This window comes from Calidris pugnax, unplaced genomic scaffold (assembly GCF_001431845.1).
Source record: "Calidris pugnax isolate Ruff unplaced genomic scaffold, ASM143184v1 scaffold20, whole genome shotgun sequence".
Taxonomy (NCBI): domain Eukaryota; kingdom Metazoa; phylum Chordata; class Aves; order Charadriiformes; family Scolopacidae; genus Calidris; species Calidris pugnax.
Genome location: NW_015094510.1, coordinates 11,944,057 through 11,959,012, shown reverse-complemented (window position 1 = coordinate 11,959,012; position 14,956 = coordinate 11,944,057). Strand labels below are relative to the sequence as shown.

Sequence of the window (14,956 nt, the reverse complement as noted above, 5' to 3'; positions counted from 1 at the left end):
TTTTTTTTTTTTTTTTTTTTTTAGGCAGAGTTCTTAGGCCAATTTTAAGTTTTGTGTTGTGAGCATCTTCCATCCTTATGTTTTGGATAGAGACTGAATCCTGTCATGGTAGGGATGTGATAGCTGCATAATGCCTGAGAAAAAGATTAACTGAATAACTTAAGATTTGATTTATTTTTCCTTTCCAGCAAAAACCAAACAAACAGGTTCATGCTTCAGAGCTAAGTAGAGGATTTAACTAAGTCATGCTTCATCTTACACAGAGCCAGTTCTGTAGCTGAGTGAAGGGTTCATCCATAGCAGTTGCAGCTAGATTTAATTCGGTGTGATTTGTGTGCAACCTAAGCAAGCTGACAGTACACCTCACAAAATTTTGATTACTAAAAGACTCACGGTTTGCTGCTTTTTATAACATGTTATTATGTTCCTCACCTTTAAACTGACTTCCAACAGATGCAGTTGCAGATGCAAAGAAGTCCCTACAACTCAACCCCAGTAATGCTGTAGCTCTCCTTAGAAAAGGGTATGTATCCTATGTTGTGCTTTGGGAATATTGTGATGATCTGTAATACTGGTATTTGGATTTCGGCTCTATACAAGCTTTTTGCAATGCCATGAATGAATAAATTTAATGCCATAGTGCTCGCAACCCATCCATAATAATGTGGTTGTGAGAAGTGATTTAGTTTGGGGTGATTATGTTGACAACTTGGCCTTTTCAAAAACACACCTCTTCAGCAATTTAAATTCATACATGTGTAATTTTAACCAATGTAGTGTGTAAACTAAGGATGTTGTGATCTTCAGAATGCAGATTAGATTGAAAAGTAATTACTGTTCCTTGTGTTTTTCTTTGTTCATGTCAGGTTAGGTGAATATCATATCAAAAACTACGCATCTGCTTTAGAGTCTTTCAGAGAGGGACAGAGGTTGGACAGTAAGTATTAAAGTTTCTCGTGTGCACACTCCTTCATTGCTAATGAGAAAAAACCTTTTTCTAATGTGTTAGCTGGAAGTAAAGATCAAGGCTTTCTTTTCTTTAGGTAGCTAATGAATTAGGTGCCTGATTTGAAATGTGTAGCTTTTGGGGAGGTTTTTGCAATCACTGCATTAAAGAGTAAAACTGCCTAAAAGTGTGTATCAAAGTTATTAGCAAGTGGTATATGAATTATTTTTTTTTCTTTATAAGATGAGAGCTGTTTCTCTGCTTCCTGGAGGTCACAAATAAACAGTGGCAATGTCAAGTACAAAACTTCTGAACAGAAAAGGTTCCTTCCACCAGAACAGAAAATGGTTCCTTCCATTTCTTAGTTGTTAAACTGTTTGATAGACTGGCCTTCAGGAAGGACGTGCACCTTGATGGGTGTTCAAAATTATAAAATGGATTTTTACCTCACATTAAGCATCACTTAATTACAGAAGCAAAGTTATTATCTCTCTCTTCTTAAAGTATTGGCCTCTCAGCTGGACTCACGCATGTTTTAGTTTGCGGAGAATTAGAGCTTTTTTCAAAATCTGATTTTTTTTCCTGGAAGCAGGAAAGGAGTAGATCAATACAGAAGTCTTTGGTAGAAGATACAGGGAAGCATACAGCAAAGCATTTGCAAGATCATGGAAGCATAGAATGGTTTAGATTGGACCTTAAAGATCATCTAGTTCCAACTGCCTTGCTGTGAGCAGGGACACCTCCCACTACACCAGGTGACTCCAAGCCTCCTCGGGCCTGGTCTTGAATACTTCCAGGGATGGGGCATCCACAGCTTCTCTGGGCAGCCTGTTCCAGTGTCCCATCACTCTCACAGTGAAGAATTTATTCCTGATACCTAATCTAATCTCCCCTCTTTCAGTTTAAAATCATCAGCCTTCACCCTATCCCTACATTCCTTGATCAAGAGTCCCTCCCCATCTCTTCTGTACGCCCCCCTTGGGTACTGGAAGGCCATTATAAGGTCTCCCTGGAGCCTTCTCTTCTGCAGGCTGAACAACCCCAACTGTCTCAGCTGGTCCTCATAGGAGAGGTACTCCAGCCCTCTGATCATCTTCACGGCCCTCCTCTGGCCCACTTGAACAGGTCCATGTCCTTCTTATGTTGGGGGCCCCAGAGGTGGATGCAGTACTCACACCAGAGCAGACTAGAGGGGCAGAATCACCTCCCGTGACCTGCTGGCCACTCTTCTTTTGATGCAGCCCAGGGTGCAGTTGGCTTTCTGGGCAGGAAGTGCACATTGCTGGCTCATGTTGAGCTTCTCATCAACCAACACCCCCAAGTCCTTCTCCTCAGGGCTGTTTTCAATCCATTCTCTGTCCAGCCTGTATTTGTGCTTGGGGTTTCCCCAGTCCACATGCAGGAGCTTGCACTTGGCCTTGTTTAACTTCTTGTGGTTCGCATGGGCCCATCTCTCAAGCCTGTCCAGGTCCTTCTGGCTGGCATCCCTTCCCTCCAGCTTGTCAATTGTGCCACACAGCTTGGTGTCATTGGTAGACTTGGTGAAGGTACACTCAATCCCACTGTCTGTGTTGCCAACAGAGGTATTAAACGGTGCCAGTCCCAGTACCAACCCCTGAGGAATGTCGCTTGTGAGTGGTTTCCACTTGGACATCGAGCCATTGACTGCAACTCTTTGAGTGCAGCCATCCAGCCAAGTCTTTGTCCATTGAGTGGTATGTCTCTGCAGTTTAGAGACAAGGATCTTGTGTGGGACAGTGTCAGATTCTTTGCACAAGTCCAGGTAGATGATGTCGGTTGCTCTTCCATTATCTACCAATGCTGTAACGCTGTCATAGAAGGCCACCAAATTTGTTAGGCATGATTTGCTGTTAGTGAGGCCATGTTGGCTGTCGCCGATCACCACCTTATTTTCCGTGTGGATAACTAGATAGTCTCTGGTAGCTTGTACAGTAAATAGACAAGAGAGCCTACAGGAAGGCTGGGGAGAACCTGTTTAGAAAGGCCTGTAGTGACAGGACGAGGGGCAATGGCTTCAAGCTGGAGGGGAACAGATTTAGATTGGAGATTAGGAGAGGGTTCTTCACTGTGAGGGTGGTGGAGCACTGGAACAGGTTGCCCAGGGAGGTGGTTGAGGCCCCATCCCTGGAGATATTCAAGGAGAGGCTCGACGAGGCCCTGGGCAACCTGGTCTAGTTGGGGGTGTCCCTGCTGACTGTGGGGAGGTCGGACTAGATGACCCTTGGAGGTCCCTTCCGGCCTGGGAAATTCTATGATTCTATGATTCTAAGTGTGTCTTTGCAGTCTAGCCAAGTTCTCTATTTGCTATCTTTGTGTGAAAGGAAGTGATTTCTTCCAGGCTTCTGTATCTTTCCTTGCTTGATAGGTAAGTTTTCATACATCTTGCAACTCACCGCTCCTGAATTTAATTTAATGATTAATCTGTATTTTTTTTTTTTTCATATTCTTGCCCCACCCCGAGCAACCACTGTCAATTTGAGGCTTCATGTGCATCAAGTTTTGTCACCTTTCTAGTTTGTCGGTTGAAGTTGTTCAAAATACACATTATACAAAAAATGTCAGGCAGAGCATCACTGTTTTTTCATTCTGTTTAACCTCTCATCCTACTTATGTTGTAGGGTGCCATAGCACACAGAGCTGCAGATCTCTCTAGATAAGTCAGTGAATACTAGGACCCTCTTAGGTAACTCAGAATCCCTGAAATGCAGCACAACCTTTTCCTGTGTTGAATTGCTTGACTTCTACCTGTTTGAATTTAATTTGCTATTGTTTTGCTGCTTATCCAGTTGAAGTATTTCTGAAGCTTCCCAGTCCTTCCTGATTACCCTCTCATCTGAAGATGGTTTCTGCTGTGCTTCTCGTATCTCGTTACAAAATTCTGTGACCTGCTGTGAGATGAGGAGTCTCCTGAAGGCCTTTTTAAAAATACAGATTTTTTTTTTTTTTTTTCTGGTTGATTCTCTTCCATACATTACCTAATCTGCTGGCAAGTTTATGTCAGTAACGGAACTTGCCTTTGCATTTCTGTGGAATGTTTGATGGATCCCAGGTGAAAACAATTGTGAGCATAAGCATTTTGGCAGAACAATTAACTTCCAGTTAAGTGCAGCTAGTGCAAAATGAACACAGCGCAGAGGGAACATTTGCCACATACGGCCAAGCAGGTGATAAAGAGAGAAGACTTGAGCTGTTCCTGCCTCGGAGCAAACGGCCGCGGTGGGGAATTCTTTGCTGGCAAGGCTGGTTTCTTTGCCTCGCAAGGAGGGGGCAGAAGTACACCGGTGTGTTTTTCTGTTCGTTACTGATGTAAGGTGTGTTTTAAATCTTAATCTGGAATGCTAACGACGATGAGCTTCCTGCTTGTGCTCATTACTGATAGGACTGACAGGGCCAGGGTACTACAGCAAGCTTCCCATTACCCACCTACAGTGATATCTAAATAGGGCTCCATGTGATGAATTGTTGAATGTGCGATGTTTCTTTAATTTATAAAATAACATTAGGAAGCAAGATTACTTTCAATCAACCATGAGACTAGACACGTAGATTTTTGGTGTTCGTTAATTTGCCTTAGATTGAAAAAGCAGTGCAATCTGTTACTTTTCAGTATGTTATGTGGATTTAGGACAATTACACTCGAACTTTCTTGGGTTTTTTTTTGCTGTGACTACCAAATGACATTAGTCAAGGTGGAATGTGTCATTCTTTTAAAGAATCATCTTAGTAGATACTTTCCTTGTGTTCTAAGAGTTAGTAGATGACTGGTAAGTGAAGGCCCAGTTAGGTTTTCTGAACTAGAAATTTTAATATTATTAAAGAAATTATTGTTAAGTTCTCTGGGAGGATAAAGCAATTATAGAGCACAATAAGTAAATAAATATTCTTCTGCCTCAAATGATAAAATGTACTGAGATGCAGGGAAAGAGGCAGTTGTTGGTGAGGAGGATCTTCTAGGAAAATAGGGCAGATAACACCAGAACTTTCTTCTAAAGTTTATTGTATAGGCCATAGTTGAAAAGAGAATTCTTTACCTGCTGCTGAGGGTTGGAGGCTGGATCAGTGGAGACTTGACTCACTTTCTCTTTGCTTAGACTCCTGAACCTGCTTTATTTAATTTCCCTTTTGATTAATAAACTTCCTTCCCAGCTGCAAAACTTGGAAGTCTTTTTATGGTGTGGGTGCTAAGTTTAAAAACTATAGATTAATTCACGTTGCGGGGAAGTTCTGCAGCTCATCTAATTCCATGCCCTGGCCAAAGGCAGTATTAACTTTGAACTTGCATGTGTTGACTCAGGTCCTTCTACTGTTGATTTCCAAGCATCTCCAAGGCTGAAGATTTTACAGCCTCTTTGGGCAAGCTGCTCCAGGGTTTGACCACTCTTTTAGTAAAGAATTTTCCTTATCTGATCAGAACTGCAGCATCTTGGGTCCTTTGCCTCACTTCTTTTCCTGATACACTTCTGAGGACAGTCAGCCATCAGTCATCTTGTACCTTGGATACCCCAACAGAGCCCTTTGACAGTTTACTTTGGTTAACTCCATCTGAAAATAGGAATCTTTTTTCCAGGATTTGCTAGGATTGCTGCAGTCGTTGACTGATTGTATTGTGATGTCAAAACAGCAATATTATTTGAATTTTTATTTTTTCCTAGCAGCAACTGAGAGGTTACATAAATGTTATGTGGCTTAAAATATAGGTAACTTTTAAGATTACTGGTGGGGATGGCAGAAGAAAAGGAAGAAGAAGTGGCTTGAGGAGCAGGGTAGCAATTTTAAGACCTACGGCACACCTTAAAATTGATGTAGGTTTTATATTTGAAGGGATTGGGATGAGTATTTCACATAACTGCAGTGGAGTCACACTTACATGCATGTCTGCTGGGAACCCTTCTTTCTTTTGAGCCTCTTCAAGCCCTCTGCTGGATAGTTGACTGCGTGAACTCCCACAGTGCAAATTCTCTCTGCTGTAAAAAGATGAAAAGCTTAGCTATTCCTAGTAGGTGGTCAGTAACATTGCCACTATTTATTTTCCTGACTGTGAAAGATTTTTCTGGGAATTTTGTGGAAATAAGATGATTACTACCACTACCTTTTCAGCTATTTTCCAGTGAATTCATTTCTACCCAAGGAGCTTGTTTCCTGGAATATTAAGGTCTTACTAAACTTTTCTATGATTTTGATTCAGAGTGGAATGGGCACCTATGTATTCCTAGCATCCCTGAAACTTCAGATGTTTTTGTAAAGTTTGTGTAAAACCAGCAGGAGAAAATACTCCGTGCTTGTGAAAACTTGTGCAGCTTTGTCCTAAGAACAGATTGTTTCTCCTGATATTTCTCTCGAGAGGAAGCGTGTGGCTGTTTGAAAAAATAATTTTAAGAATAATAGAAAATTGTGTACAACTGTACTTCTTGCTCTCCAAATAGTTATATAGAGGTTGAGCAGGCTGGAAAGCAATAGTGTATTTGGGTCAGTTCAAACAAAATTGAGTGTCCTACAAATTAATTTGAAGTTAATTAAATGTAACAGCGTTAAATAGTAGAGTTGTATAAAAATACTTAAAGCATAACTAGAATGATAGAGGTTACAAGAAGATACTAGGAAATAATACTGTTTTTTTAGTAATTTGATGCGAGTTTGTGATGAATTTTTTCCAGCTGGCAGTTGTGAGGAATTGTTCTTTATATAATATATCTAGTGCTTGAAGAGTTTTAATGTTACTGTGTTTGATCTCTTCTAGATGTAGATGATACCTTTACTGTTTGGATTAAAAGATGTGAAGAAACACTAAACGGTAAGAAAAAACCCACTTACTTGGTAAGGGATTTGATATGCCTTGTGCTTTAAAGATGTATCATGTTTTTCAAAGATTTACAGCTTCTCTCTTACTTAGAACAAATGAAATTTGTGTTTAAAAAAAAGTCACTTTTTCCTATCTTTTGTTTCTCCCAGAGTATACATCCTGAACACTTTTATGCCTCAGATTTAAAGGAACACAAATATTGGCTTTTTAATGTAATAATTAGCTGTTACAGAGGAGTACCTATTTAAAGTTCAGACAATCATAATTAATTTTAACTCGCTTTCATATATAACTGCTAGCTAATTTTAACTGTGGAAGTATGTATCAACTTTCTATCCAAAACCAGCATCAAAATCAGTTTTTAAATCTTGCAGAACATAAAGTTGGAAATCTGGGGATTTTACTCTGCTTCCATATAGAGAGTGTCTTAGTCAGGTGCTAATTGCTGCTGCGGTGTCTTATCCATGGTAGTCAGTGAGAGTAGTTTCTTTTCATACCTTCCTACAAACTGACACCCCTGGCAATGAACTCCTCTGACATGCTTATGTTGCCTGTGGATTTTAAAGAGGTGCAACACAATAATTGATTTCATTTTTTCCTTCGCCTGTTGTGACTTCCCCCTTCTTGGTGGTGCTCACTGAATGGGGCAGTAGAAATAATAGAAGTTCATGTTAACCTCTTGACTGAAAGCCAAATAGAGGAGAAGCCATCTGTGTTACGTAGGAACGAACAAATTTATGCTTCATGATACATTTTTGCCAATTTTATTTTCATTTGGAGAAATGAGATAATTGATTGGCATGCAGGGTCTTATTTGCAAAGAGTTATCTTGGTTGACAACTTTCTTTGCCCTCTCAAGGAAAGAGGTTAGAATACACATTTTTCTCTAATGTCATCATTACTTTTTGCAGTGTTTTGTCTGGTTGTGCTGTTTCGTCTTGAATATTCATTCATTCCTTTTCTTTTTGAGCCATTATCTCAATTTTCTGATACTCCAGAAAAAAAACCTAAAATCATAGAATCATGAATACCATGTTGAAAGGGACCTCTGGTCCTCTGAAGGATCACCTGGTCCGACCTTTCTTGGCAAAAGCACGGTCCAGACAAGATAGCCCAGCACCCTGTCCAGCTGAATCCTGAAAGTGCCCAATGTTGAGGAATCCACTGCTTCCCTGGGGAGATTATTCCAATGGCTGATTGTTCTCATGGTGAAAATGTTCCTCTTGTATCTAATCGGAATCTCCCAAGGCATAACTTGTACCCGTTACCCCTCATCCTTTCCATGTGACTCCTTGTAAAAAGGAGATAAAAAGAAAGAGAGAAAAATAAGAAACCCCCAAAAAACCCAACCCCAAAGCCTCAATTTCTAAATTGCAACTTAATATTCTGTTTTATAAATATGTTGTTTTAGCAGTCCACATTGTAAAGAAGCAAAGGGAAAGTTTGGTTCTCTTCAAGCATATTTAATCTGAAATATTTTATGAAAAAATATTTAGAAGAGGAAATACTGAGCTATAGTTTAGATCCAAGTATTACAGTATTATTAAAACTGTATAAATGAATTTTTCTGCCAGGTTTCCATCTCATTCCCCAACTGTGTTGGCCTAGCATGAGATACAGATCCAACGAGAACTTTGTGCTATACTTGTGGATGGATGATAAATCTAGGACAAACCTGCTTTTTAAAAACTTTTGTTTGCTTTGATGTTACTTTCATTGCTGATAAGCATCGGGAAGTAGTGAGAAGTTTGTTCTTTCTGTTAATCAGAACATACTCTATATTACAGTTGTTTCTTTGCACAAGTTGCTGATTGAAGTCTGATTAAAAAGTAGATTGTCATAAAAGCAAAATGCTAGAGGTAGAAGTGACGCTTTTAACTCTTCTACTGTTGAGACTGGAATAAATGCAGAATGTCTGGAGTAACTGAGGAAAGCTAGAATAAGTATATGCCATGTAAGTTCAATATGTCTTTTTCTGAAAGTGCAACTCTTTTTTCTTTCTGCAGCATCACAGACAGAAATGGTAAGATGTTTTCCTGAATACGTTTGCAGTTTCAATTTCGTTGTTAAGCCAGAGCATGCTTCTTGATTTCAGTGGCTTCTTGCAACTTGCAGGCTTTAAAAATAATCTTTTCTGGTTCATGCAGTTAACTTTGCTTCTAAACACGTTCTTTTATTTGAGACCAAGGTTGGAAAATTTGAGCCTTGAAAATTCATAGGAATGCATATAAATCTGGCAATAACAGTGCACTCGTTAACATCAATTTTATCTTTCTTGCTTCTTAATTCTACAAATTAACCAGCTCATCTTGTTGATACTGACTTGCTTGTGACTGCTAGAAAGTGACTTCTGTTTCCAGTAGCTTGCAAGTGGTTTGTGCAGAATTTTTCTGCCATAACTTGTTCAGCTTTCAGTTTTCTTTTTTATTGGAAATCTTCAGAAGCAATGTTGAAATTGACCCCCTTCTTTTTTTACTTTTTTGAGGCAGAAATGGGAATTTGTATTGGATGTTCTGCTCCCTCTTTTGTAGTAATTTCCATTTTTTACATTTTAGGAATGGGGGGGGGAACTGCACAGAAGATATGGTGGATGTATGTAAAGACAAATCTTACAGTTATAAGCGTTTTATGTTTAAAAGTTATATCCTGAGTTCTCAGATCTCTTTCAGGTTTCCTTCATGGCTTTTAGATTAGCAACATAGCCAGTGTGTCTTTCTGATATATGTCTTATCCAGGAAGAAAATGAGTTAAAGCTGAACTTACTGCTATTTATAAAATGCCTGACCAATATATTCTGAATTTTAGACTGACAAGTTTAATGTAAATTTAAACTTTTTAATTCTTAATCTGGCATAAATGGCTAGGAGAACAGTGAAGAGCTTCACCTCTTAAGTTAAGGCTCATGAATAAATCAGGAAAGGGGAGCAATCAGTATGAAAATAATTTTGTGTCTTTGCAAAGTACTTCATGGTATATTTTCACTTACGCTGGTGTAACTTTCCTTCCAATGGAACGTGCTTCAACTAGAATACACAGCAGCAACCTCTGCCACCAAAGATCAAGTAAGTTGACTTTAGCTTTACTGTGGGAATTAAAATAATTGACATGTAACTTTTCTTTAGCTGGGGGATTGGAGAAGCAAGATAATTCTTTTTCTGTAGCTTGAGAACATGGCAGTCTAAGTGAAATGTTTCTTAAACAGTGTCACTGCTTCTGTTCAGAGTGAATTGTACTTTCAGGAGATTATGCCTCCCTGGTAGAGTGGGGAATGGAGTAAGTGTTCTGGCTTCTGTTTCTGATTCTCATGCCAAGCTTAATTCAAAGACTGGCCCATTGTGCCTAGCATAGGTAATGTTTTTGAGATGCTTTTAAGACACTGAACTAAAAAGTGCCATTTAATTTATAGAAGGCAAACAATATTGTGAATTGGTTAAGAAAGTGACCCAATTTTGAGATGCTTCTCGATTAAAAATGATTCTTTGTTCTTTAACTACTTATCTTGTCAATTCTGCAACTGCTTTGTTAGAGAAAGGGGAAGAAATCTAATTTTCTATGTCTTCTCTTCCCCATTAAACTACACAATGCACTTTTCCAGCTTTTGGCATTCTTCTGTACGTCTCCTTGCAGTCAGCTTTTCCTCTCTCCTTTTTTTTTTTTTTTTTTTCCTTTTCAGATATGACTGGTACCAAACAGAATCTCAAGTCATTGTGACAATAATGATCAAGAACGCGCAGAAGGATAACGTCAGTGTGCAGTTCTCAGAGAAAGAGGTGATTTGTGTTGATTATTGATATGCATCCCTAGATTCCCTAAGACTTAATAATTAAACCAGTGAACATTATCGGGCGCGATAGCATGAAAAACATTGGTAGGGGAGGTCCCTTTTTGTGTCTAGTTACGCTGTAGATGTGTGTACACCCATCAAGTGAACTGGGATCTATTGTCACAGCAGTGTCCATGGGATTTATATACATAGTGTTAGTATGGTGTCCGTGCTGCAAAGGGAACACCTGGGTTTTTGGCTGCCTGTTTGTTTGGAGGGGTGGGGGAAAAAGTGATCTGGACTTAAAATGTTTGAGTGTGCATGCATCTGGAGTAGGAATGGACAGAAGCAAGATATTCTGAAAATATGTATGAAGGAGTAATATTAGTAATATTAGGACAGTTACAGAAAAAGAATGAATATTGGTGGGTGTATTTTTTCTTGGTTTTGGCATTATTAAAATCGTTAATGGCACCAAAATATATATTTCAAGGAAGTGCAGTAGTATCTTTATTGTCTACCGTGTGCAGTACCAATGACGTTCATGTTTAATGTCGCTGAGAATGTTGGAAGAATTAAGTTCTTATTCTCAACTAAGTTGGTACTTCATGAACTACCAGAAGTAGTTTGTTTTTACTGTCTACTTTAGATGGTTAAAACTGTGTCAGAACTTGCCATGTAGTTTGTGTAGATTAGAAGGGAAGTCGCGAATTGTTTTCGTGTTCCATTATTAATGTGTTGAGACTTCATTTGCCATATAATTCTTGAGCCAAAGAATGCAGATCAATCTGACAAGATAATAGGCTTTTTGAGTGCTTGCTGGCTAAGAATTGAAATCTCCTGTTCATCTTCTAGTGTACTTTAGAAACACCTTATTCAATAATGCAGTAATGTAATGGCAGCGTCTGAAATTCTGTCACCTGATGCTTTAAGTGCCCTAGTGAAGGGTCATTAATTTAATCACTTAATCTTGGTGCCAAATGACAGTCCTTTACTTGGAAATGGAAAACTGCTCTCAAAGATGACCAGAGACATGTTTTCAACTGTTAACAGATGAATGCATCAGTGAGACTTCCATCAGGTGAAGACTACAACTTAAAGCTTGTTCTTCTCCATTCTATAGTGCCAGAGCAAAGTACATTTAAAGTGCTTTCAACAAAGGTAAGCTTCTTAAAGTGTAAATTATTTCTTTGACTGTCCCTGATGTTGAAAACGCTTCTGCTCTATTGTCTTCTCTCTCTGCAACAGTCATAATATCTTGCTTTTTGTATAGAATTACTTTTTCTTTCTTCAAGGTGCCTTTCAGCCAGTGGGAGGCTTTCTAAACTTGTGCAAATATCAGAAATAGTAATACGATGGTGCTTACTGAAGTGCAAATGACAGTTCTGTTGAGGATGCTTTTACTTGTTGCTATAGAAAGAAGACTGTGGTCTTCACTCTTGACAATTCAGGTATTGGGAAAGTATGAACACCCTTTTACTAAACTTTCAGGAGCCAATGCTGCCTTTTGAAGCATTGTTATCTTTGTGTGCCCAAGAAATAAAAGTCAGGCTTTGAGGATTTCAGTGTTGAAATAATTCTTTACGCTTTCATGACCTTTTCTTGCTGGTACAGGTTAGCCATTCAGTTAACTGTTCTTGGCTTTTCAAGAGGGTGTATTCTGTGCTGTTCCTGGAAATAGTGCTTGCTTGGAGACACTTGAAAATTGCATGGCGTTGAGAAAGCATGCTTTTGTCCAGGTGTTTTGCTTCTTCTACATTACAGGTATAGAAAAATAAGAAAGTAACTATGGTCTGGCATACCACATATTGTTGGTACAACGCATAGACAGACATATGCTTTGTCTCTGGAGCCAAACCTGAATCTCTGAAGCAGAAATGTGTTGTTGATGCTTTCCTTCTATTTCAGCACTGGTTCTGCAGAGCTTTTGGAAATTCCTTTGTGCTCTCATGTTTCGTTTTACCTGTTCCCTTCACAGAAAGGTACTTACAATAGTTCTTGCATCATTTCAGAGAAGAGGGGCTTCAAAATGACAGGAGAGAATGGCCATAGAAAGTTGGTCTCATTTTTCCCATTTTTCCACTCCTCACCCTGAGGAAGCTGGGCAGGTTGTGTGATTGGTCACGTGATCTCTTACACTATGGGAGATAAGCTGAGTGCTCAAAGTATGTAGAAGATCTTCTAATCCATTAGTATTTATATAAATTTGAGTGGAATGGGCACGGACCTTGTCAAGTAACTGTTTATGTTCCTATCTAGCTTATGTTATGCTTCTCATTTGTCTTGAAGTTTACATTAGTTTTATGAAGCACCCACATGCTACTGAGCACTGTGGAAATGAACTTGACTTTGTCTTTCTATGCTGCCATCTCACTAGTTTGGGTTAATCTCTGGAATAATCTCTGGAGCCTGGTTTAGATTGAAGTTTATAAAGTGGTGTGAAAGCTTTAGTTATGTTCAGGCAGTGTCTGAATTGTAAATATTTTGCATTTTGTTTCCAAATGTTAACAGTTGCTATATAATTGTGAAAGAACCTTTTTGAGATGAAATGCAGTAAGAGAGAACACAGAAGGTGTTCTAACAGCAGAAGTCAGTGCTTCAACATGTTCTTCCTCTTGCAGAGAAGAACAGTAAAGGGACATCTGGGGAAGCAGAGTGAAGGAATACAATTTAAATGATGCCCCAGCTAATTCTGGTTCTGACCAGCAGATGGAGTCTGGCTGAAGAAAAACATTTAAAAGCAGGTCTACATTAAGCATGCAAAGACTTCTTTAAAGGTTTAGAATATTTTACTTCGAAAAACATTAAGCGCTTTAAGGTAATAGGGCGGCCTTAGTGTTTGAATACTAGAAATTCAGATTTCTTTTCAACAGTTTTGTGTATGTATGTTATTCTTAGAGGCAGTGTGGAAAATACACAGTTATTACTTTGAAATAACATTAATAACATTAAAAGTAATAATATAATATACACAAATATTAGTATTAATAATATATTAATACATTAACATTAATAATATTAAAATATAAACTCTTATTACTTAGAACTTCTCAAACCCTTTACAAATTATTTTGTACCATTTACATGAAAACCTTTTATAAGGACTTGGAAAGAAAGATATGGTCTCATTATCTTCCTAATGGTATGAATTTTTTACTGCGCACTCATAAAGAAATTGTGTTTCCACAGCTGTGGATTAACAATTTCAGATAAGAATAACTTTGTGTGTTCACAGTGCTTTATTTTGTATTGCTCCTTTGAACGTGTGAGCCACGTTGCCATTAGCATCGTGTAGGCTTCACTGGGCAATGGAGGGTCCAGGCTTTCTTTTCCAATTATATGTGGAAAGATACGGGGAACCAGAGTCAAATATATGGGCAGGTTATATGGTGGATAGTTCAGGTTTCCCATTAATTTCATAAAAATAATAAATATAATGGATAGAGGGTGAAACAACAGAACTGGCAGATATTAGAATGATCTTGTGTGTTTTGGTAACTAAGAGAAGCCAGAGAGGGATTTCTCGATACTGGGTGAAATTCAGCATCACTTGACAAATGCAAATTCAGGAGGAGAAAATACCCTCAATGGTATTTGCAGAATTACAAATTCTAAAATAACTGCAAAGAGCAGACAGAATGTACAGATTCTGGGATTGGTTCTTTCAGGCAATGTTAACAGTAGTGAAAAGTGCAATTGATACCTTAAGAGTTGTTTCTTTCCTGGCAATGAAATAGAAATTATAGCTTTCACTAAATCCATGCTGTGGCTAGCTCTGAGATACAAAGTCTCTGGAAAAGAACGGAACTGGCAAAGGGTACAGAGGTAGCACAGTCAGAGGTAAATGTTTGGAGGTGTTTGGTTTCTATATGAGCAGAAATAAATTAGTGTTCATAATCTGCTTTTGACTTTTGACTTCGAGCTGTGAGTTAGAAAAGGTAAAACACTTGAGTTTGACTCAAGAACAGCATAATGTGTGGGTGAAGTCCAGGTTTGAAATAAAATCTTAATCTCTTTATGCATTCTGATACTGTATTTTCTCTAGCTGTCAACAGTTTTGCAGGTGATACAGACTGCCTTTAATCATGGCTGTATGTATTACTGCCATGCTTGGAGACGTTTCTTTACCTAATTCAAAATTTTTACCTCATTCAAAATCTTATATCTATATAACACTACTTGCAAATTAGGCTTTGAGTAGATTATGGTTCCTGTTCACTTTTATTCATGAGTTACTTAGAATTACCACATGTTGTTCAGCATATAATTCTCGTGATCTAAGGCCTCAATTTAATGTCCATGTGAGAAGATTCTGAATGCAACTGCATTGAGTTCTTCTCTTGAGGGAATTGCTATTTATGAATAGCATATCTTTTTTTTCTTGTACGTGAACAGCATAGCTGATAGATCATAACTGGCATAACCT

At 38.5% G+C, this 14,956-nt stretch overlaps 1 protein-coding gene across 1 annotated transcript in view; it reads left to right on the top strand.

Annotated features, from left to right (window-relative positions):
- Positions 1-14,956, top strand: part of SUGT1 (SGT1 homolog, MIS12 kinetochore complex assembly cochaperone) — a 29,655-nt gene that overhangs the window by 5,691 nt on the left and 9,008 nt on the right. The window contains exons 3-9 of the mRNA XM_014965937.1: positions 454-523; positions 867-937; positions 6,705-6,758; positions 8,774-8,790; positions 9,795-9,829; positions 10,441-10,537; positions 11,584-11,691. Coding sequence (XP_014821423.1) covers positions 454-523; positions 867-937; positions 6,705-6,758; positions 8,774-8,790; positions 9,795-9,829; positions 10,441-10,537; positions 11,584-11,691 — 452 coding nt within the window. The remainder of the gene's footprint in view (positions 1-453; positions 524-866; positions 938-6,704; positions 6,759-8,773; positions 8,791-9,794; positions 9,830-10,440; positions 10,538-11,583; positions 11,692-14,956) is intronic.